At 41.7% G+C, this 23,338-nt stretch overlaps 1 protein-coding gene across 1 annotated transcript in view; it reads left to right on the forward strand.

The window, feature by feature from the left end:
- The window catches only part of COL4A6 (collagen type IV alpha 6 chain), a 333,285-nt gene that overhangs the window by 228,641 nt on the left and 81,306 nt on the right, over positions 1 to 23,338 (forward strand). The window contains exon 4 of the mRNA XM_053579523.1: positions 22,102 to 22,236. Within this exon, the coding sequence (XP_053435498.1) occupies positions 22,102 to 22,236 (135 nt within the window). The remainder of the gene's footprint in view (positions 1 to 22,101; positions 22,237 to 23,338) is intronic.

A 23,338-nucleotide genomic window follows, 5' to 3' on the forward strand; every position in this document is an offset into this window, starting at 1 on the left:
TAACCAGCAGAAGACCTCAACACTTTGATTGTAAAAGTCTTTCAAATTAAATCTACCCTTTTCTGACCAAACTCAGTGTTGATTTTGAACACTTCAACTCTTGAGAACTTCACTTGGAAGTTAACACTAAAGACCACTTCATGGGAGTGCAGCCTTGCTTGATGTGATCCGAGAGAAGTGTTTAATAGCTCTCCTATCATTTTCCAATGAAGGAAGCAAAAAATGTTAGTGAATGTATCTGAAAAGTTCATTCTTCATAGGATTTCCCATATGCTCACTCAGAGAACAGGATCATATGCCTTAGTTAAGCCCATAAACACAAAATACAAATTATTAATATAACATTGTCCACAACCTTTGGTCTGAAGAGAACTAAAAGAGAAAATATGACAGCTGTTAGTTCATAGACATCACAAATGCTGTCCCACTTTTGGGGTAAGATACTCAAGTCCTTGATGAATATGACTAAGTTGCCTGATCAGGAGAGGGCTCATGTGTGTCCTGTAATTGACTGGTGATTTGGGTTGACATTTCTCCAAGCATACTGGCAGCTTTTCTGTTCACATGGGTGTATGGGTGATGCACCCTGGGTGTTGCATTCAGTTCAACTACTATTTAGAGCAGAGGTTTGCAAACATTAGCTGTCCACTAGAATCACCTGGGGAGGTTTTGAAAACCCCAGTGCCCAGGCCATACCCTATCTTAGCTTAAACTGCCATAATAGTATAGACTGGGTGGCTTAAATAATAGAAATTTATTTCCTCACAATTCTGGAGGCTAGAAGTTCAAGATCAGGGGGTCAGCATGGTCAGGTTCTGGTGAGGTCTTTCTTCCTAGAACAGCTATCTTCTTGCTGTGTCCTCACATGCCAGGAGAGAGCTCTGGTGTCTCTTCTTCTCATCAGGGTACCAGTTCTTTCAGATCAGGGCTCTACCCTTATGACCTCATTTAACCTTAAGGTCACCTCCTTTCAAGGTCTAATCTCCAGTACAGTCACAAGGAAGGTTAGAGCTTCAATATATGAATTTGATGGGGATACAGTTCAGTTCATAACATACCTTAAACCAGTTAATTAAGTCAGACTTCTAGGAATGGGACCCAGTATCATTTTGTAAAACTCCTAGGTGATTCCTACATGCAGCCAAGTTAAGAACTACTAGTTTACAGCCTTGCTACTCCAAGTATAGTCTACATATCAACGGCATCAGTATCACCAGGAAGCTTGTTAACAATGCAAAAACCTTAGGTCTTACCTCCGACCTACCACATCAGAACCTGTATTTTAATAGGATCCTTAGCTTATTATAGCCAAAGATTGGTTTATTATGACAGTTTACCACTAACCCAATCTACATGTGCTGCTCATACTTAGCTGTCTCCTCATTTCCCATATGAATCAAATCCCTTTGTCTGGTCTTGTTACAGTTTAGTTATTAATTGCATGGTGCTGTTTCTCTTTGGCTCGAGCTACTCTGGACTATAAATTTTCTTTGTTGTAAAAATACATTTTTTTTTTTTTTTTTTTTTTTGTAGAGACAGAGTCTCACTGTACCGCCCTCGGGTAGAGTGCCGTGGTGTCACACGATTTTACTAGTTTCAGTTGGGGGAGATGAAAAAGATCCAGAGATGGGTGGCAGCAAAGACTGTACAACAGTGTAAATGTTCTTAATATCACAGAAATTAAATTATACACTTAAAAATGGTTTAAAGGGTAAATTGTATGTTATGTATTTTTACCATGATTTAAAAAATTCAATGCATTCTATTAAGTTGATGACATATCCTGGTTTGGATCCTGGATAGAAAAGGGGCATTAGTGTAAAAACTGATGAAAGCTGAATAAAGTACACAAATTTGTTAATAGTATCCTACCAATGTTAATTTCTTAGTTTTGATAAATTTACAAAGGTTATCTAAGATGTTAGCATTAGGAAAACTGGGTAAGGGGCATACCAGAACTCTTCTGCTGTCTTTGCACTTTTCTATAGATCTAAGATTGTTCCAAAATGAAAAGTTCATTAAAAAAGAAAAAATGAACCCTTTTCTGACCCATCATTTTAGAAAGGAGATAGAAAGAGCCACTAGAACAGTGATTTTTCAATCAGTGTACCAGGAAAAATTTTTAAAGAACATTAATGAAATTATTTTTGAAAGAAGTTAAATAAGGATATTCTTTTTTTACTCCTTTTTTTTTTTTGATCAACATAATTTAAGTGTGCCGTGGGAGTTTAACTATAGGTTAAATAAAGTGTGCTGTGAGATAAAAAAATGTAGAAAAACACTACACTAGGCAGGGCACAGTGGTTCACCCCTGTAATCCTAGCACTCAGGGAAGCCAAGGTGGGTGGATCACCTGAGCTCAGGAGTCTCTAAAACTAGCCGGGTATTGTGGCAGGCACCTGCATTCCCAGCTAGTTAGGAGGCTGAGGCAGAAGGCCTCACTTGAGCCCAAGAGTTTGAGGTTGCGGTGAACTATGACATCACAGCACTCTACCAGGGGCACAGAGTGAAACTCTTGTCTCAAAAAAAAAAAGAAAGAAAGAAAAGAAAAACACTGCACTAGAACAATGTGGTAGAAGACAACGAGAACTAGAACCCTTTTCTTCTCCAGAACTTCCAGGTTAGGCACCTTAGAAATGCTGACAGCTTTAAATATAGAGTATAAGTGTCTTCACACAATAATTAAGTAAGTGGGGTGAAGGCTATGCCAACCAGTTTGATGTAAACATTCCATATTGTATATAAAATCAGCACATTGTACCCTATAAATGCATTAATGTATGCATGAGTTATGTATTTATGACTTAATAAAAATTAATTAATTAAAAAAGAAAGAAATGATGGCAGCTGAGGTGTGCCAGAGCACCCCTTACCTAGATATGCTACTCTGAAAATGGCCCAGTCAGAGGGTGGTTTGTTTTCAGAGTTCTAAGGTTCACACACACACACACACACACACACACACACGAATCATGATAGCACTATTTACTGGATAGCAGTAATGATTAATTCAGCATAATGTTTAAAAGTGCAGAATCTACAGTCGGACTGCCTGGGTTTAGATGATGCTTCTACCACTTTGCGACTGTGTGCCTGTGGGTAGTTATTTAGCCTATCTCTGCCTCATTTTCCTCATACATATAGTAAGGATGATAATAGTACCTATTTAATAGGCTTTTCTGACCATTCAATCAGAACATCTTATGAGATGCTTAGCACAGGCCTGATTTAAACTAAGTTCTAGGTGTTATAATTACATGCCAGGCACTGAATTAAGTATTTTATATACACGTATATAACTTGCGAACCTCCTAAACAAGTCTCATTTTAAATTTTTTAAAATTTCTAAATTATGTGATGGTATATATACGTCCTCAAATCATGAGTGTACCACAGACAGGATCTTTACAAAGTTTAAACATGTATTTAATCATCAACCAGATCCAAGATACAGAACATTATCATAACCCCCCAAAGTCTCCCACGTGCCCCTTGCTAGTTATTACCCACCTCAATTAACTCCATTTGTTTCTGTTTCTGTTCAATTCCAGGAACTTCCCCCTACCTCTATCATAAGTTAGTTTAATTGCAGGGGGAGATTGAAGACATTAGTGTGGTTCAAAAGTCAAAACTATACACTAGTTAGTAATCTGTTTTTCCTCTCTTCCTCTCTTTTCTCCAGTATTTAATTTGAAGTAACATGGCTAATTTATTTTAAAATGGGAATCATATGGCCTTTTTGTCAGAAAATTGCATTAATAGGAATTTCCAAACCATTTGGAAGTACTTCACAGTCCTTTCAACTTGGTTCAACCAATATTAAATAAGCACATACTTGGCAAACCACAGTAGTGGAAAGAAAGGTGAACCAAACAAAGGCCTATCTTTAGTACACCAAGCTGAATTTGGGACATAGGCCCGTAGAAACAGAATTTATTCCAGGGCACATTCTGAATATAATAATAAAACTACAAAGGTCTATATGTAAAATTGCCATTCATGATAACAACAGAATAAACCTGTAACATATCTTCTTTGTCTTAGTAATTCACCTAACCAAAAGTATTTTTGACATTTTACAGATAAAATTTTTAAATTCTACTAACAGACATAAAATATCTGAATAAATGGTAGGATACAATATGTGGATGGATGGGATGACTTATCATTGTAAAGACATCAACTTTCACCAAATTTATAGGTGCAGTGCCATTCCAATGAAAATACCAGCAGGATATTTTAAGGAACATGAAAAGCTTACTCTAGGGTGATGCCTGTGGCTCAAAGAGTAGGACACTGGCCCCATATACTAGAGGTGGTGGGTTTAAGCCCTGCCCTGGCCAAAAACTGCAAAAAAAAAAAAAAAAAAAAAAGCTTAATCTAAAAAGTATATAGAAAAGTGTCTATCAATAGATTGATTTTGAAAAAGAACAGATAGGAGACTTGCCCTTCTACAGTTTGTGACATGCTGCAAAGATATATTAAAATAATAATAGGCTTGCCATGGTATCTCACACCTGTCTGTAGTCTTAATATTTTAGGAGGCTGAGGCAGGAGGATCCCTTGAGACCAAGAGTTTGATGTCAGCCTGAGGAACATAATGAGACCCCGTTTCTATTAAAGGTTTAAAAATTAGCAGGGCATGGTGTTGCATGCCTGTAGTCTCATATTCTTGGGAGGCTGAGGCAGGAGGATCACTTGAGCCCAGGAAGTTGAGATTGTAATGAGTTTTGTTTTTGTTTTTTTTTTGAGACAGAGTCTCACTTTGTCACCCTTGGTAGAGTGCTGTGGCATCATAGCTCACAACAACCTCAAATTCTTGGGCTCAAGCAATTCTCTTGCCTCAGCTTCCCAAGTAGCTGGGACTGTAGGTGCCTGCCACAACACCCGCCTATTTTTAGAGATGAGGTCTCACAGTCTTACTCTTGCTCAGGCTGGTCCCGAACCTGTGAGCTCAGGCAGTCCACTCACCTTGGCCTCCCAGAGTGCTAGGATTACAGGTGTGAGCCACGGTGCCCAGCCCTGTAATGAGCTTTCATCACACCATTCTAGCCCAGGCAACAGAGAGAACCTGTCTCAAAATAATAAGAAGAAAAGGAGGAAGAGGTGAAGGAGGAAGAGGAGGACTGGCATAGTAAAAGGCCACTTTAACCAAAGGAATAGAATATAGAGCTCAGAAACAGATGATAAGAAAACAAATATTGTCTAACAGCAAGGGGAGGATGGATTGCTTGGTATTAGAAAGGGTGGATCATGATGTGACAGAGCTTCCAAACCAGGGTGTCACATTACAGGCCACATATGGATTATAAGTGTGCAGAGGCATTGATCTCCTTGACCTTTAAGATGTCTAAGATGTGGCCAGAGCTCCCAGGCTGATGGCCTCCACCTCCAGCTATGAGCAGCCCCCATCAGCTTACCAGATTATGCTGAGCATATACTATCATATTGTCTTGGTGCCATGACCTAAAAAAAAGTTGAGAAGCACTGCTATATGGGGTTGCTATCCTATATAACATAGAAAGGTGGCCTCTAGGTAGATTTGAAACCCAAATGTGAAAGGTAAAACTAGAGATGTCAGATGATTTCTTTATAATTTGAAATGGTGTAAGACTTCTTATATAAGACCCCACAAAATATAGGGTAGAAAAGTTATAAATTTTACTATATCAGCCTTAAGACTTTCAATTTAATGATCATCATAGACAAAAGTTTACAGACACAGATGATAGACTGGGAGAAAGTAATGTTTGCAATGCCCAAAACTGACAAGGCATTGATATCTACAATGTCCAAGGAACTCTGGTAAATTGACAAGAATAAGCAGAAAACACAATAGTCAAAATGGGCACAGCATATTCACAGAACAGACAGCTCACAGAAGGGGAAACTGGATTGGCTAACAAGACTAGGAAGAGAGGCTAGATCTTGCTAGTATCAGAAAAATGCAAATTAAAATGGCAGTGAGATATCTAGTTATATTCATCAGATTGAAAACAATTAAAAAGACAGATAATACCAAGTGTTGTGAGCATTCAGGGTAAAGGGAATTTTCATGTATTGTTGGTGGAAGTGTAAACTGGTACAAGCTCTTGGAAAAGCAATTTTGACCGCACTTACTCATAGTAAGGATGCATGTATTCCTACAACCCAGCAACCTCACTCCTGGGTATATATCCTGGTTCTAAAATGGGACACTTAAACAGAATTCTTTATTACAGAATCATTTGTGTGATAGATTGGAGGCAGACTAGGTATCCATCAGTGGGGGAATGTACATGTAAAGTGTGGCGAATGCACACTATGGAATATTACACAAGGGTTAGAAGTAATAAAGGCGTTGTGAAAATAGCAATATAGATCTTGAAGATAGTCTTGTGAAAAAAGAAATAGAACAGGGTCTATAACCCAAAGACAGCTACATAATATAAACATATACACACACACCCCAACAACCAGATAGATTGGTAAGTAGATAGATAGATATCTTGGACTTATATCAAATACATTAGAGAAAGTACCTGAGAGGGGTGAAGAATGGGAATGGGGATGTGGATGAAGGAAAATAATAAAAGAAAAGAAAAGGGGAGCCTGATGTGGACTAATCGTGATACTTTGCCATGAAATGAGGGCTTTGGTTAACTTGGCTCTCTATAGTTGAGCCTCCCCACCACCACCAATTTTTTAAGTGACATGGGAAGGGAGACTTTAACTGTAACCAGGGAGATCTGAGAAATCTGTTTGAAAGAGGTCGGATTTGAGCTGAGCTTTGAAGGATGGACAGAGCCTCGATAGGGATTTCTGGAAGAGAAGGGTAGTTTTGGCAAGGAAACAATTTGGTCGGAAGCCAAGCAGTGGGAGAGTACAGGCTGGATTTAAGTATCAGCAGGGAGACTGTTATGTCTGGAGTCTAGGGCAGGTAGAGGTATTTAGTGGAAAATAAGCCTGCAATACAGGTGGGAGTTGAATAGTGAAGGGCTTACTATGCTTGGTTAAGGAGTGTGGGTTTTATTTTTAAAGTAATATGGAGTGATTTACAGTTTTTGAGCAGGAAAGCAATAGGATTAGATCTAGGAAGATTACTGTCACAGAGTGTTAGACGGATTGCTGCTGTGTTTGTTTGGAAACAGAGTGAACTCCAGAGGCTGTTGTCATTATCCAGGTGAGAGCTAATGAGGGATTGAGTTAAGCATTGGTTATTGGTCCTAAGGGGACCAATAAGACTGCCATGAATATGGATTTGGGAGATTGACAGGACTTGAGAACTAAATTAGAGTGGTGTCCCCTCTTTATAGTAAAGGTGGTGGAAATTGTAGGAGATTGATGAAATCAGCATTTAGGCAAAATGGAAGGGGCCCTGAAAGAGGGCTATGAATGAACAAAAGACTGATGAGCCCGTGAAAGACAAGGAGAGGGTTTCAGAAGGAAAAAGTATGCAGTAATGACAAATGCCACAGAAAACATCTATGGCAGGGGCGTCCAATCTATGGCCCACGAGTGGCATGCTGATTTTCAGAGGACTTTTTTTGCTTATCTATAGTGTTACATATCACAAAAAGTACGCGGGGATCTTATTTTTCTTTTTGGCAAAATCAACTTTTGTTAGTGTCTGTGTATTTAATGTGCAGCCCAAGATAACTCTTATTCTTTCAATGTGCAGCAGAGTTAAAAAAAAAAAAAAGGTTAGACACCCCTAGTCTATGGGATTAGAATTTAGTAGAGGTCACTCGTTACTTTCCAGAGAGTGTTCTCAAGAGAGAGGATCGAAAGGCCCATATTGCCAAGTGTTAGAAAGAGTGAGAGTAGAGGAAGTGGAGTCAATGGGTATTGGCTAGTCTACTAAGAAGTTTGTTCTGGAAGGAGGATGGCCAGATGGGATGGTAGCTTATGGGGAGTAGGAGTTGGGGGTCAGAGGAAGGATTTTTGTTTTATTTTTTAGTTATCAGGCAAAGCAGAGCATGTTTCAAAGACCAAATGATAGCAGTCAGTCCAGAAGATGAAAGGGAGAGGAGGAATGGTTACTGGAGTTGGGTCCGAAGGGCCAGGAGGCCTGGAGCAGCCTTGTTGTGTCTGGGTTTATACCTTTCCCCTAATTATGCTCCTTGGCTTTGCCTTTGGGAGATCTTCCTTCTCCCACATAGACTTAGTAGAGCTTCCCCCACCTTCATTACACTCCCTCACATTTTTTCTCCTGGATTCCCAAAACTGTTTGAAACTGGACTAACAAAGAATAAAAAAAGCAGTGACGGAGGGGGAGGGCAAGAGAGCTGTGGGGCTACCTGCCAGGTTAACCTTTCCAGACCAGGCTTTTCTCCCTAGGTTTTAGCATCTGGCCTGTTTTGCTTCTTTCTCTAGCTGCCCACACCCTCCCCAATTTCCCACCTGGATTCCTCTCAAGATAGTTTCTTAACTTATTCCTAACTCTGCTTTCTCTGCAAACCAAATAATTGACTTTTACATTGTTTGGAGTGTTTTCATTGTTACTCACTCCAAGAGAACAGTTGGGTAGAGTGAGATATAACCAAGAGTAATGACAGTATGGATGTGGAGGAGGTACAGAAGATGAAGAACTCTGACAAAACACAAGTCTTTAGTGAGCCATGAACATGTGGATGACCTTCCTTTCTCCCTACTCAGGCCATTGACTCTGATCTGGGAGTTAGCACCATTATCTCCACAGCTGCCAAAACCATCTCTCTTTGGGTTGAATACTAGACACTGTCTTCAGTCTTGGTTTTATGACCCAAAAAAGCTTGAAAAGCACTGCTATATGCAAAATAAATAAATAAACTTGGATTGTGGGATAACTTTGCTAAGAGTCTGGTGGATTTTCTCCATGTGTGGATCCCCAGGTTGTTTTTCCTGGCTCTAGATTTCTCTTGACTGAAGTACTAAAATACTTTAATACTTTGTGTCTATGAGTAGTTCAAATATCTCACTTTGAGTAAAGGCAAATTTTCTTAAAAGTCGTTGTTTACCAGGCATTGCTAGCTCCCATCTAGCTCCCTCTCTAGCCTGGAGCCCAAGATCAGCTATTTCTACAGTGCTCTTATCATTATCCTATTAGACCTATCCCTCTCCCTCACCATCATCCTCACTCCCAGAACTCCTGATGTGGCTGCCAGTGCCCAACCCTGAAAAGCCCCACCACCTGTTTTGCCGGCTCCTGCTCCTGGGCTGCCAACTATTGTTTGAGAAGGTTCCCTTGCACACATGTTCCCCAGTGCGAGCAGAGCTCCCAGTCCTGCTTGGCAGGCCTTTACACTTTTCTAACAATGACTTCCTGCGACATCCTCTCCACTATCTCCTCCTGGCCCTCCCAGTCATCTTCAACCTCTTCACTTCAACCTCCTGGCCCTCCCAGTCCTCTTCAACTACCTTCCCTGTCTACGTATGACCTCACTTCCTACATGTGGTGGAGCTATATGACATTTTAGTGGGGATTTTGACCAAGAATTGATCCATCACTTCATAAAGGAAGTAGCCAAAAAAGCCCTAGTCTGGGGCTGAGAAGATCTGTCTCTGCTAATCATAAGCTGCATGGACATGGACGAGTTAATGAACTTCTGGGCCTCATTTACTTTCTCTAGTACAGTGAGGATCTTGTTATTTTGAGCATGAGATGGAGTCATGGATGTGAAAGCACGTTGAAATCTGAAGCACTTGCCCAGTGCAAACTTGTAGCTCTAATGCTGATGCCACTCATAGCTCTGCATCGTCTACTTTTCATCTGTACCACAGTTGCCACCACTTCCCCTGCCCCTCTCTCCTGTTGCATACAAAGCTTGATTTCATCTTAGCTTTTAACTGTCCATCATGTAAAAGGAAAATGATATCAGAAAGGTGGAACCTCACATTCCTTTCCCATCTCCTTTTTGGCCTGCGTGTGTCTATGTAGATGGCCTTACTTGTCTGTAAGGATTACTGAATATGGTGGAGGGGGTGTGTGATTAGCGTGGGAGAGAACTGTAAGTCATCCCATCTTCTTAAACTCAAATCCATGACTGGCTGGGAGGTATACGATAGGCTAATACTGGAGTACTAGCGGGTTCTACCATTTTAGCAGACTCTTGTGCCTGTAGGCATGTGTATTTTGGTTGAAATGTGTATCTCTTTATCTGCATGAGTGTGGATATGACTGCTCTTCTGGTTCTAAATGGATGCTGGGGTGTAAGTTTGTGAAGCTTGTGGAGTCTAGTGTTTCCCTCCCTTCCTTTTCAGAGCTCCCTGAGTTCTCTGGTAAAGGGGTTCTGAGCAGGAATTTCTTTGTTCCTACCTTTCTGTCTCTCCTTTTAAAAAGCAGTAGTTGGTTGCTCCCTGTTACCTCTCACTCCCAAAACTTGATGGTGTCTCACCAGAGAATCAGGGAAGCCAACATTGATTAAGAAGCAGTCAGCTTGCACCAGCTCAGTATTGGACCAAAGGTTATGTAGTGTATCAATGATGGGTAATTTATTATGTCAGACAAAAATGCCAAAAGTATCCCTTGTCTAATGGAATAGATGTGCTACAGCAAAAATTGCTATAAAGTGAATTTCTGGCAAATCCTTTTTCACTTTGATTTCCATTATAAAATCATGGCTATGTTTTGCTAGAAAAACTAAAAGAAAAAGATTGGCTTCAGGTTGTAATTAAACCATGCATTTTCAAATAAACCACGTATTTTTAACAATGTAGGTCTAATCATTTTAAAACTATAATGAGAATCCTGTGCTAGACAATCAATTTGCCTCCCACCTTTCATAGCTTTAAATTCTGCTGCTCCTTTTATTCAATCTGTTTTCTACTGAAGTCTCTTCCTCATGAGCCTTTATTCATTTAAGAGCTTACTGTCTTATAAGCCCAGCAAAGGAGGGTTTTTTTGATAGTTGGAGTTTGATTATTCAGGTTTTTCACCCCAAAGCAAAGGTTTGTCAATGGGATTAACCACTGGCCCCTTCTCACATGAATTCTCTAAACTGATGCTCAAGGCAACCTAAAAAATAGATAGGACAAGTCATATCCCCATTTTGCTGATGAAAAAAATGAAGGCCTAGAGATTAATTGGCTTTTTCTAAGATCAGATGACTAGAATGTAGGAACAGGGAATTGAACCTTAATTTTATGATTTCTGCTTCAGACAGGAGAATTTTTCTGAGAGGTAAAAGCAACATCAATCCAAGTTTCCTGGAAAGCTTTTTCAAGAGGTCTGTGCCATCAAATCATTCTCAAGTTGCCCGTCTAAATTCTAAGAAAGAAAACAAAATTAAGGGAGATTAAGCATTTCATATTTTTCCAACAGGCACATTAGTTTTAGGTTAAATTCATCCCAAGTAGAGCTGTTTTTATTTTCTCATGCAGTCTGGAAACTCAGTACACACTGGAGCTCTTTGTAGAGACTGCATGCCCATCCCAAGGGTCGTGGTGACTCATTTAACCATTTGTACTAGTTATGGATGTGCTTAGTTGTTCTGTTTTGATTTTTATGGCCAACTATTGATCATGTTTACAGTTTTATCTGATTTTTGGTTCTCGTAATTCCCGTTACAATATCATAAAAGGAGAGTTTGTTCTGGTTCCTGATACAGTTTTATGAACATGTTATAGAGAAAAGGGAGACCTAAATATTCTTCCGTGAACTTATATTGCGTCTATCTAGACATTGCTGCTTAATCCTATTTTAACAATTATTGACATTCCCTAGGGGCAAGGGAAAATATGAAATGTTTAAAGACTGTATTCTCCAATTTCTGTTCAGCATAACGATCATCAAATCAGTATAGCGTGCCTATAGTCCTTCTGCCACTTAATTAAAATGCTAGCATTGGGGACTCAGAGCACATCAGAAGTTGTCTGCTGGAGCGTAGGTAAACTGTCCACTGCCTGCTGACCAATTAAGGAGGCCATTTTCTTAAGGAGGCCATTTTAATTGTGAAACAATTAGAAACCCAGCATCTTTTCCCCCTCCTAGGGAGTGCCATTCCTTGAAGCAAATTTTATGACGTAATTTATTAAGCAGATTAGTGAATTTCTTTTTTTTTTTTTTTTTATTGTTGGGGATTCATTGAGGGTACAATAAGCCAGTTACACTGATTGCAATTGTTAGGTAAAGTCCCTCTTGCAATCATGTCTTGCCCCCATAAAATGTGACACACACTAAGGCCCCTATTAAAGAGTACCGATTCCAATGAAAAGGTAGGAAAATGTAGTTCAGTTGCTATGGTATCAATGAAAATAACAATATTTTCTGCCCAGACTGGCAAGTGGGCTTGTGTTTGTGTTTATACATTCAGAGCATTATTCAATGCAGTGAAGCAATGTAGCTTGGTGGAAGAAGCAGAGGCTTTGGTGTCACCAAAACTAGCTTCACAGTTGCGTGCTGGATGATCTCAGGCAAGTTCCTTAACTACTCTGTGTTTCAGTCTCCCCATCTGCAAAATAAGCTAATCACCTTTTGGGACACCTAGAGGATTAAAGGAGGTGGATGAAAAGAGATGGCACTTCATGAATGCTTAATAAAAGGAAGTTATTATTATGTTTTCAAAGAAAAATATGATTAAACAGGTAGAAGGGAGGGATGCAAAGTATTGCCTGGTAAGAGTTAACTTTATCAGTCTGGGAGGTGTCTTTCCAAAACTTTAACCATGCTGACAGTAGCCAGTGGAATGGGTGTATGTGTCTTTGAAAACAAAACATGTACATGCATGTCTTCATGTCTGGGCTGGCTGCTTTAAACACTGATTACAGCTGAAGAGCTAGAAAAGAAATGTGGTTCAAGTGTTGAGGGGGATTTTCTGATACTGCCTCTTAGCTGAAAATTTGGGATATTCACTCTTTGCTAGACAGACACTGATCACTGTGTACGTCTGTTTATATGCAAATGAAATAGATCTCTGCTCTTGCTGACAAATTGTAGATGATGCTGATATTATCAAGTGGAACCAGAGCTTCCTGGGACCCGAAATGGGTCCGTCTATCTGCATGATATGAGACTTTACCTGTCATATGCGACACATATTCTTCAGCTACCAGTGTTCTTTGTCCCTTATTTATTTCTGCAGACCAAGCTAGTCTATTAGTGTGGTTACTGGGAGAGTGGAGTACAGAACTCTGTGGATGCCCATCTCTGTTCCAAAAGAAGGAGCAGAGTTGATTGGGAGGCTCTGATATAACTCTGCCACCGAGCAGCTGTATGACATTAGCCAGCCCCATTGGCTAACTGCTTTGCAACATGGTGCCCTCAGCTTCCCCCACAGATGTATTGGATTGATCCGAAGGACTAGCAAAAGGAAAAGTGTCTTGAAGTTTCTTAGGTATTCTGCTCTTGGGAGTGTTATCGTTAGTATCTTTCTTACTACTTTTCACGGCTAGGGGGAGAAACCTCCCCCCAGCTAATTAAGCCAAAGTCTGTTAAGTTCTTGCATATTTCTGTCCCTCACCCCATACCTGAGATGGAAATTCCAGTTATAAAATAAGGACAAATTGTAGAATTCAAACCAGTTAGTCACTAGGCTAGATAAGGAGGATCTCTGCTCTCCCTTCCTAAAGGCAGCCCATGAGGGGTTTTTCAGTGTTTCAGGATAGCATCAGTCTTTGTTTTAGAGACAGAGTTTCAGTTTGTCGCCCTCGGTAGAGTGCAGTGGTGTCACAGCTCACAGCAATCTCCAGCTCTTGGGCTCAGCTCACAGCAATCTCCAGCTCTTGGGCTTAGGCAATTCTCTTGCCTCAGCCTCCTGAGTAGCTGGAACTACAGGCGCCCGCCACAATGCCTGACTATTTTTTTTGTTGTTGCAGTTTGGCCAGTACTGGGTTCGAACTATCCATCCTTGATATATGGGGCCGGTGCCCTACTCACTGAGCCACAGGCACCACCCGATAGCATCAGTCTTTTAATCTCGCTCTCTTAATTTGGCCCCTAGCTAATGAGACTTGCAAGTGGCCTTCTCAAAGACTTCTAAGTGCATATTTAATTCTCTTATTTTCATTTCATTCATTCCACAATTATGCTTCCCCCCCACACACAGTTGTGTTTTGAGTGTCTTCTGCACACTAGCACTGCATCTATGGTGATATCTATGTATCTATGGTGATACAGTGGTGAAGGAAGCCAACTTCATTCCTTGCCCCCTCAAACCTTCCATTCTCATTGAAAAACAGGTACTAATAAAATCTCACTAGATGTTCCTCAGAAATCTTAAACTCCATCTGTCCAAAGGTGAACTCCTCATCTTCTACCTAAGACTCTTCTTCCCCTAGGCTTCCTCATGTCAGTGAAGAGATCCACTCATTTGCCTAGTCAAGAAAGCTTGAAGTCATCCGTTGCACTATCCTCTGTTTTACCCATTGATTCCAACCTAGCACTAAGTCTTTATAGTTTTTAGCCTCTGAAATATTTCCCAAATCTGTCTTTTCCTCATCTTTACTGTCATGAACCTAGTCCAAGTCACCATTATTTATTTCTCTTGAGGCGGTCATAGCCTCCTCACTGGGTTTCCTGTCTCTGGTCTTGCTGTCCCATCCATTCCCTTCCTCTCGTGGATGTCATAATGAGAAAGAGGGGGAGGTGCCTTGAGCCATAGTGATAAAGGAATGCTGAGGGCCTTTCTGAAACTGTCAACCTCAAACCTGCACTTATCAAACATATAACATACCAATAACAACACATAACTTTGATTGCACATTTACTATATGCTTGACACAATGCCAAATGATTAAAGCAGGGATCCTCCAAGTGTGGGTTTTTGACCTTGTAGACTCAGCAGCACCTGGGAATCTGTTAGAAATGCAAATTCTTGGATTCAACCACACCTACTAAATCCATAACTCTAGAGGTGGAGCCCAGCAATCGGTGTTATAGCATCACCTCCAGGCGATTCTGATGTATGCTAAAGAGTGGAAATCATGAACTACACAAATCATTTTCTCATTTAATCCTCATAATTACTCTATGAAATAGACACTATTATTACCCTCATTTGACATATAAGAAAATTGAGGCTGCCATTTGTCCCCAAGTCCTACAGTGGTGAAGAGAATTTAAAACCAGAAATTTTTGACTCTGAATCTTGTACCCTTAGCTACTACACCAGGCTGTCTTCACTAGATTTTGAACCAAACTGTGAGCCAAGCTACAGTTGAAAGCACAACATATCTAATGAACAAGAATAAGTGCCTCAGCACCCAGAAATTTTCACAGTTCTGCCTCTACTGTCCTTTCTCGCTGATTCTCTAAGATCCCAACTCTACTCTAGCCAGGCCATTGCTTATATAATTAACTGATTTCCACCAACATGATGTTCTTCATATTTGGAATGTATTCCCTAACACTTTGTTAGCACTTTCCTTGCTAATTTGTTCCCAAGTGAACTCACACATCTCTTGAATTCTTCTTACGCTTACAATGTATACAGTATAATTTGTAAAATTCATTGCATATGACTTTATCACCAGTTGTTTCTCATAATGTGACCTTATCTCCCCCAATAAGCTTAAATGTTCCTTGACGGCATGGGCTGTGCAGTGTGTTTCCTTTGAGTATTACCTTCTCATCCGTAACACATACATACATACTTGCCTAGCACAAAACTCACTGCGAGATGAAAAGTGCTGAATTAGGTTGGTGATGGGCCATGCACCACCTATTTCCAAGGAATAGTAGGACTGCAAGCTCTGTGAATGCAGAAACTATGTCTTACCAACTATGTTATCCCCAGTGCTTGGCACAAAGTGCTTAATAAAAATATTTTGAACAGATAGATACCAATCAGGATGGGAATCAAAGGCATTGCAGTGATCTCATAGAACAGAGAATGCCCAGAGGCCACATCAGGTATAGACCATTTCTGTTTTTAAAGGTCCTAAGTCTAAAGTATCATGATCTTTTTTTTTTTTTGGGGGGGGGTTTCTTTTTCTTTCTTTCTTTTTTTTTTTTTGAGATAGTCTCACTCTGTTGCCCTGGGTAGAGTGCCATGGCATCATTACAGCTCATAGAAAGCTCAAACTCCTAGGCTCAAGCGAGCCTCCTGCCTCAACCTCCCTAGAAGCTGAGACTATAGGTGCCCACTGCAATGCCTGACTAGTTTTTCTATTTTTAGTAGATACAGGGTCTCACTATTGACAGGGTGTTTTGAACTTCCCAGCTCAGGAGATCTACCATCCTTGGCCTCCCAGAGTGCTAGGATTATAGGCTTGAGCCACCACTCCCAGCCATGATATGATATTTTTTTAAGTCTACAACTTATATTGTATGAACTTGGGTAAATCCCTTTCTCTCTCTGGGATTTTTCATCCTGAACTGTCTGATTTCCTGAGAGTTAGATAGCTCTCTTTTCTGTGATTCTGTGATAAGATGTCTCTTGATTGCATTCGATTTCAACTGTACAGACATCCAAAGAAGATATTGTTGTATCTGTACAACTAGCTTCTCAGTGTGTATGTTCATCGATTCATTTCTCCATTCATTCATCAAACATATACTGAGTGCCCACTGTGTACAAGGCACTGTTCTGTACACAGGATACTCAGTGGAAACGAAGACATGAGCCCTGTCCTCAAGGAGCTCTTGTTTTTTTCGGGGGTATGGACACATAAACAGGCATCCCAGCCCACAGTGTGGGGAAAGGATAATCATGAAAATCTCTCTGGAGAAGCTGATATCTTGGTTGGAGCCTAAAGGATACTTAGGAACTAGCCAGGAGAGCAGAGACAAATGCAAAAACACATACAAAGGCTCTGACACAGGATGCCAGGAGAGAGTGAAGCAAGACTGGAGGATAACAGACCAACTGGGAGGCTGTGGTAATACTCTAGAGGAGAGATGAGGAAGACCTGAACTAGGACTATGGAGATAATGCACCGAGATGAATGGATAACCCTGAGTTACATTTTGGAGGTGGAATTGGCAGTCCTTGCTGATACATTGGATATGGAATATGAGGGAAAAGAGGGATCATGGAGGACCCCTAGGTTTCTAGATTGATCAGCTTTGTAGATGCTCCATTTACTGAATTAATTCTGCTAACTCAGGAGAAAGGAACTGGTTTGGAGAATGGGGTTAAGGAGAAGATAATGAGTTTAATTTTGGTCATATTGAGTTTGAGTTGGATATCCAGGTGAAGAGTTCTTTGTTAAGCCCTCAGCTAGAAGAACCTGGCACAATCAAAAGAGAAGTCTGGGCTGGAAGTTCAGATTTGGGAGTCATTAGTGTGTAGATGAAGTCCCTTTAGAAGAACAAACAGACACTGAGGAGCTAAGTGCCTAGGAAAACCAGACCAACAGTGCTAAGGGGGAAACAGCCTCACGGATGTGGGTTGTAGGAATATATGCTCATTCCTTCCCAGGCACACATATTTGCCCCTGAGAGGGTTGTTCAATGATGTCTGTGCATCTCCTAATTAAAATAAAGGGAAGAAGCATTAAGTACCCAATCCCAACTTCTCCATTTTACCATAAATGATGCCTTAAAAAAGTGGGGGGAACTGATACTGTCCCTTCTTTTCGCCAGGAGTTTTACATTCATGAATTCACTTAAATGTTCACAATAATCTTATATAAGAGCTCTTGTCTCATATTAATTTGAAATAAAAAAGAGCTCTTGTTGCTCCCGAGCCTTTGAGATTCAGAATGGTTAAGTCATTTGCCCAAGTCACATAGCTACTAAACTATTAAATGGTATTAAGAGATTCGACTCCAGGTCCACAGAAGGGCACTGAACCTCCTCCAGGAATAGCTGGATCCTTAGGAAGACTAGTGCTCATGCTTCTCCCTTCCCTTGTTTCATCAATGTTATTTGCATCCCTTAGCTTAATGCCTTGCTCTCCATTAAACTACAAATCTCCCTGGGAAAAGTAAAGCTCTAAGTAGTTGTCAGTCATTTATGCCTCAGTGGGAATGAGTTTCAGATTCTTCCTTAGGAATGAATTTTAATTTTATGGGAGAAGAACACTTGAACCTTAAGAGAAGGATCAAAAGGCATAAAGGGGTTGAGTCATGAAAATTCAGCCCCCTCCATCAGTTTCACAGTCCTACCTAGTCTGAGGAAAGTGCTTTTAAGGTTCTTAGATGCGATTTTTAAGTGTATCTATTGCTTTATAGACAGGCCTGTTTCTGGGACTGTTAGCCCAGTTATTTGGTTCTGATCAAAGGTGCCCTTAAACTGCACACTGGCCCCAACCCACTGTGGTTAGAGTTGTGGACCTGCAGTTCCTGGCCTTACGCACGTCGCAACTCATTCCCTTGAGAATTAGACCCTGATGTGCATATTTAAAAACCTGGGCAGATGGAGGCAGGAGAGCTTGTTGGAAATACTTGGAGGAGTTCCTTCTGCCCTGTCTGGGCCTATTTGCCAAAATAAATGACATGTATCAGGGCAAGGCATTGGTCCAAGCCCATTGAAATTCTGCTAGCAGTCCAAACAGCGATGGTGTTTCAGACTGGTTCTGTGAAAAGATCAGGGTTAGGAAAAGAGAAATGTGTGAGCATCTGGCTGCTGCAGCGTGCTGATGGGGACAGTCCCAGGGGCGGTACCAGGATGGTAGGGGGGCAGCCTCAAGGACCCCCTAGGACATCTGCCACTGGCAAACAGGGAAAGAGCCATGCACTCAGTAGGCAGTCTGGTTTGAATCCCATGCCTGGCCTTCCTACTAGCTCTGTGACCTAAACAGGTCCTTCCTCTTCTCTTGGCCTTTTCTTCCTATGTTTAAAAGAAAGCCTGGATCGAATGGTCTCTAAGGGCCCTTCCTGCTCGAACATTCTGTGACTTCTCTGACACTGGCGTGATTTCTTTTTCTCTGTAGTGGGAGAGGTCCACCCACCCACCTGCTTGTCTGTAGCCTTTATGTTGTCACACTGACCTCTGCTGACCATTATGAAAAGTGTCACGAGAGTGTCAGGGTGGGAAGAACAGTTCCTTGCTGATTTAGTATTCAGCTTCAGCAGTACAGTGCGTACTAAGACAGAAAGCCCATGCATTGGATCCAGACAAGGAAAAGAGACCATGCAGCTATAAGCACAGAGCAGGCATATCTAAAGATGGCTGACAAAATGACCCACAAACAAACTAGGTCTCCATTTTTTTCTTGACCTCTTTGATTTGGTACTCTCTGTCACTATGAAAGGACTTCAGCAGGTAAGAAGGTTCCTAGCTTCGCATCCTGTGAGTGCGAGCTGCAGAAGAGCCTAGCAGCACAACGAGGAGGCAGGTTGGGACCAGCAGTGCTACAGAAGCCTCAAAGCTTCCCACAGGCCCTGCTTCCCACCCTAAGTCACCCTGAAAGGTTTTGGCCTGGCTTGCTGACATGCCCAAGCACCTGTCACCAACCTAGAAGCCCACCTTCCTCTGAGGGGGTGCCTTTTCAAATTCCCCTTTGGAAAAAAGACTTGGAATTTTGTTTTAATCTGTTGAGTTCTTAAGGTGACTCACTTTCAGTTCTCTGCCTGGAACAGAGGGGTGAGCAAATTCAGCGTGCCCACCCAGCCAAGAGAAAGGAAGCAGGCTGTGGAACCCTGCCTTGCTGGGTGGAATCTGCGTTCCTGGTTAGTTTATCCAGGGGTCCACAAACTTTTTAAACAGGGGGCCAGTTCACTGTCCCTCAGACCGTTGGAGGGCTGGACTATAGTTTAAAAAAACAACTATGAACAAATTCCTATGCACAATGCACATATCTTATTTTGAAGTAAAAAACCAAAATGGGAACAAATACAATCACACCGCCGCATGCGGCCCGGGGGCCATAGTTTGAGGACCCCTGACTGTTTGTCCCTGGAATAGCCTGCCTCCTAAGTCTCCTTTCTTCCCCCTGTTGATGAGCATGTGCTCATAGACAAGTGACCGGAGGCAGAGCGTGCCAGCCTGTGTGCCCGCTACATGTTGCTCGGGCTCCTCTCTCTAGTGGCGTGAGCAGGGTGAGAATTGGGCCACATCACAACCGCTCTCTCGGTAACTGTTGAATAGTTTGTCATGCACTTTTTCTTCCCTCCCTTGACGTGGGAAAACTTTTGGCAGGGCTCAGATTTGGGTCAAGCATTCAGTGCCCTGACTGGATCCACTCTGCTAATAATAACATGGCTTCAGCAAGCCCATCCTGCCTCCCCAGCCTCCCACCAAGAAACCCCCTCCTCCCCAACAGCTGGTTCTTATCTGCCTCCCTTGTTCCAGCCTCAGGCAGGCTGTGCTGGCCTCCTGCTGACACACACATGTTCTCCTGAATGCTGCTTGATGACTTTCAGGCCTGAAACACTGCTTTCTTCTCAGCCCTCCTTTGTTCCCAAGCCTCTGAAGGTTCCCTGTGTCCTTGCACATCAAGTCATCAACTTCCCTGCCATGCCTTCTAGGCCCACTTCAACCGGGGCCCGCTCAGCCTTTCCAGTGTGGCTCATGACTCCCCCAAGCCATGGGCAAAATGTGAGCATTCCACAAACCCTCCACGGCCAACCCTTCCTTTGTGTTCCCGCAGCACTTAGGCTCTGTTCCAAACTTGTACTGTTTGCTATGAGTCTTGAAACCTAGGCCCACATTTGACCTTCCTCATTCATCCTCAACCATACCCTAGCCATTTTTTTTTTAATATTTTGGTCTTTTCTTTTTAGTTTCTTCATGTGTATACATATATACACACACATACACACATATATATTGATTTTGTGAAAATTACAAGAATAATAAGTAACAGAATCATTGTAAACAAGATTTCAACATGGGCAGTAGGAGCCCAAAAAATGAAAGGGCACTCCACCTCCATCATTCCCAGAAGGAAGTTCATTAAACAGTTTGCAACCTGTCATTCTTTGTAGGCTGCATGGTGGATGTTGAGAAAGGTTGAGTGGTAGGTGGTGCCCCCAGAAAATTGCATCTCCTTGGGAAGAGTGTCTTTTACTACTTTGCAAGAGCCCTAGGTCTTCATGGGCCTGATTGACACTGGAAATTATACTCCAAAGGACCAGCACAGCTTGTGGCCACTTTGCATCTCCAGTACATGACTCTGATCACTGCATAAAGCATCTGTCCTGTTTTCAGCTTTTTAAAAAGTAAACAGTAAAGGTAAACAGTAAAAGTCATGCTTAATGGGCTTTTTTTCTGAAGTTTTTACAGATCTGTAGGAAATTGTGGACAGTCAGTAAAGGGGCTGAGAGGTAGAGATGAGAAGCATTTATGAAAATAGGCTTTCTACCTGATATAGTGGTGTGTTCTTCGGTAATGCACATTACTAATGGTTTTCATTTTTCTGCCAAGGAAATTCAGTCCCTACTGGGATTTGTTCTAAATGATAGACCAGCCTGCCTGTGTTGCACCCACTGGCGTTAATTCTCAGTCTCAGTCCGCTTTAAAATGTCAGCCTGAACTCCCAGACTTAATTGTTACAGACATTTTATAACCAGGGCATTCAAAATCCTTAGGCTGTTCCCTCTTGCTATCATAATTGATACTTAATGGATATTCTCAGGCTCCTTATCTTTTACACACTGAACACTTTACAGATCAGGGGTGGGCTGAGAGAGGAATAAGAAGGAAGAACAAATAAACCATTCATGTGTGTGTGTGTGCCTGCCTGTGTGCACACACACGCACTTGTGTGTGTCTTTTCCGTATGTCTATTGCCCAGTACTGTGATGGAGTCCTGAGACCCCTGACAGGTTGTTCAGTTCATGGGTTTCTGGGTTCTCCTCTCTCTGTCCCCCTGGGAAGTATTCCTTAGGTACACCCATTTCTGGACTCCTGCAAGCATGTGGTTTACCATTTGGATGTGAATTACAAAATGTCATGATGCTCTCCAGCATTCTGTTCTTTCACTATTTTGACAATCTGATGGATGGCTTGGCATTAACTAGGAAGAGGACAATATTATCCAGTCTGAATAACTAATCTCCTAAGAAGTACAAAGTTGAAGGATCTTGGTGCACATGAATCTTATTAAATGTGCTTATAAAATGTGTTCTATCCAAATAAGCTTAGCAGGCCCTAAAATAGCCTTTTCTGATCCATGTCTGGAACTTTGGCTTGCCTCACAGATCTCTAAGCCAAAATTATTTAGTGAGGTGATGGCAGTATTCTTTGTGCATGGGGAAATGGGAAGCATTGATGTAAACTCCTCTGCTGACTAATTGTACTCCTTCTGTCCATCTTAGGGGCGACCCGGACCAATTGGAATTCAAGGTCCAATGGGTCCTCAAGGTTTCCCTGGCCCTCCTGGTCTATCAGGCTTGAAGGGAGAAAGAGGCTCCCCAGGCCCTGTGGGACGTTATGGAGCAAAAGGAGATAAGGTAAGAGCATCAAAGCTTGATTTCTCTTTGATGACATGGGCCACGAGTATGAAGGTCAAAAGTTCTCCATATCAGTTATGCTTATTTATGGAAATAATACTATTCATGAATACTTTGGTACCAGGCTACATTCTTTAATAAGAGGTAGGATAGATGATGGACTGCTGATAGATAAGCCCAGTTCTGGAGACCCCCATGGCAAGCAAACCATAAAGTGAATTTATTAGCTACTTGCTAGATACCACTGTGGTGAGAAGTCATGTAGGGTTGAACAGGTCAGAAGCCTACTCAGCTGATGAGTAGATAGCACAAATCCAAGCAAGGAAACTGGGAAACAAGGGGTCAGAATTTTTGAATGAAATCTAGGCCACAAATACAGGGAAAGAGCTGCAAGAAAGGACAATGATAGCACGATGGCTGTCTGACTGAATTCAGCAGCTCAGTTAATGTTCCCTGCCTCTTTTAATCACCTCCTATTCACCCCATTGGTGAGTGAGGAATTCCCACCTAGGATTATGGGGATGACCAAAGATATAACACCCAGCACTGAACAGATGAGAGAGATAGCAGTTTATTGGTCACATATACCCATAGCTCAGGGAAGAGGACACTGCACGCCACATAGGGCCACACAGGGTAGCACTCGGGAGCACAGTGAAGTAGAATAGGCTGTGGGAGGCAGACTTGTGGTATCAGGAGGATGGGGTGTCCCTGGTCCCTGAGGGGGGATGTTTGTGGCTTGTTTGAATAATTCAGTAGGCCAGCAAGGAGCTGAAATTGCTGTTCAGGGAGAAGCAGAAAATGTACCTGGTCCATTTGATGATCAAGGAGGGTCGTTTGGCTCAGAGACCTTACTAAAGAAGCTAATGGGGAGGGGAACTTGTGATTTAGGCTATTGGAGGCCCTCTGGTTTTCCTCAAATGTCAAAACAGCTAATAATATTAAGCCTTAGTTTTTAGGATTTAAACTAAACTACCTAAGGCATGATATGTCCAAGACCTTACACAGAAGCAAGTACATCCCTTGGAACTGGAGTAAGAATCAAAGCAACACAATGTGGGGAGGGAGGTACAAATGCTTATTAACAGCTCATACCATTGAC

The sequence above is a fragment of the Nycticebus coucang genome, chromosome X, assembly GCF_027406575.1.
Source record: "Nycticebus coucang isolate mNycCou1 chromosome X, mNycCou1.pri, whole genome shotgun sequence".
Lineage (NCBI taxonomy): Eukaryota > Metazoa > Chordata > Mammalia > Primates > Lorisidae > Nycticebus > Nycticebus coucang.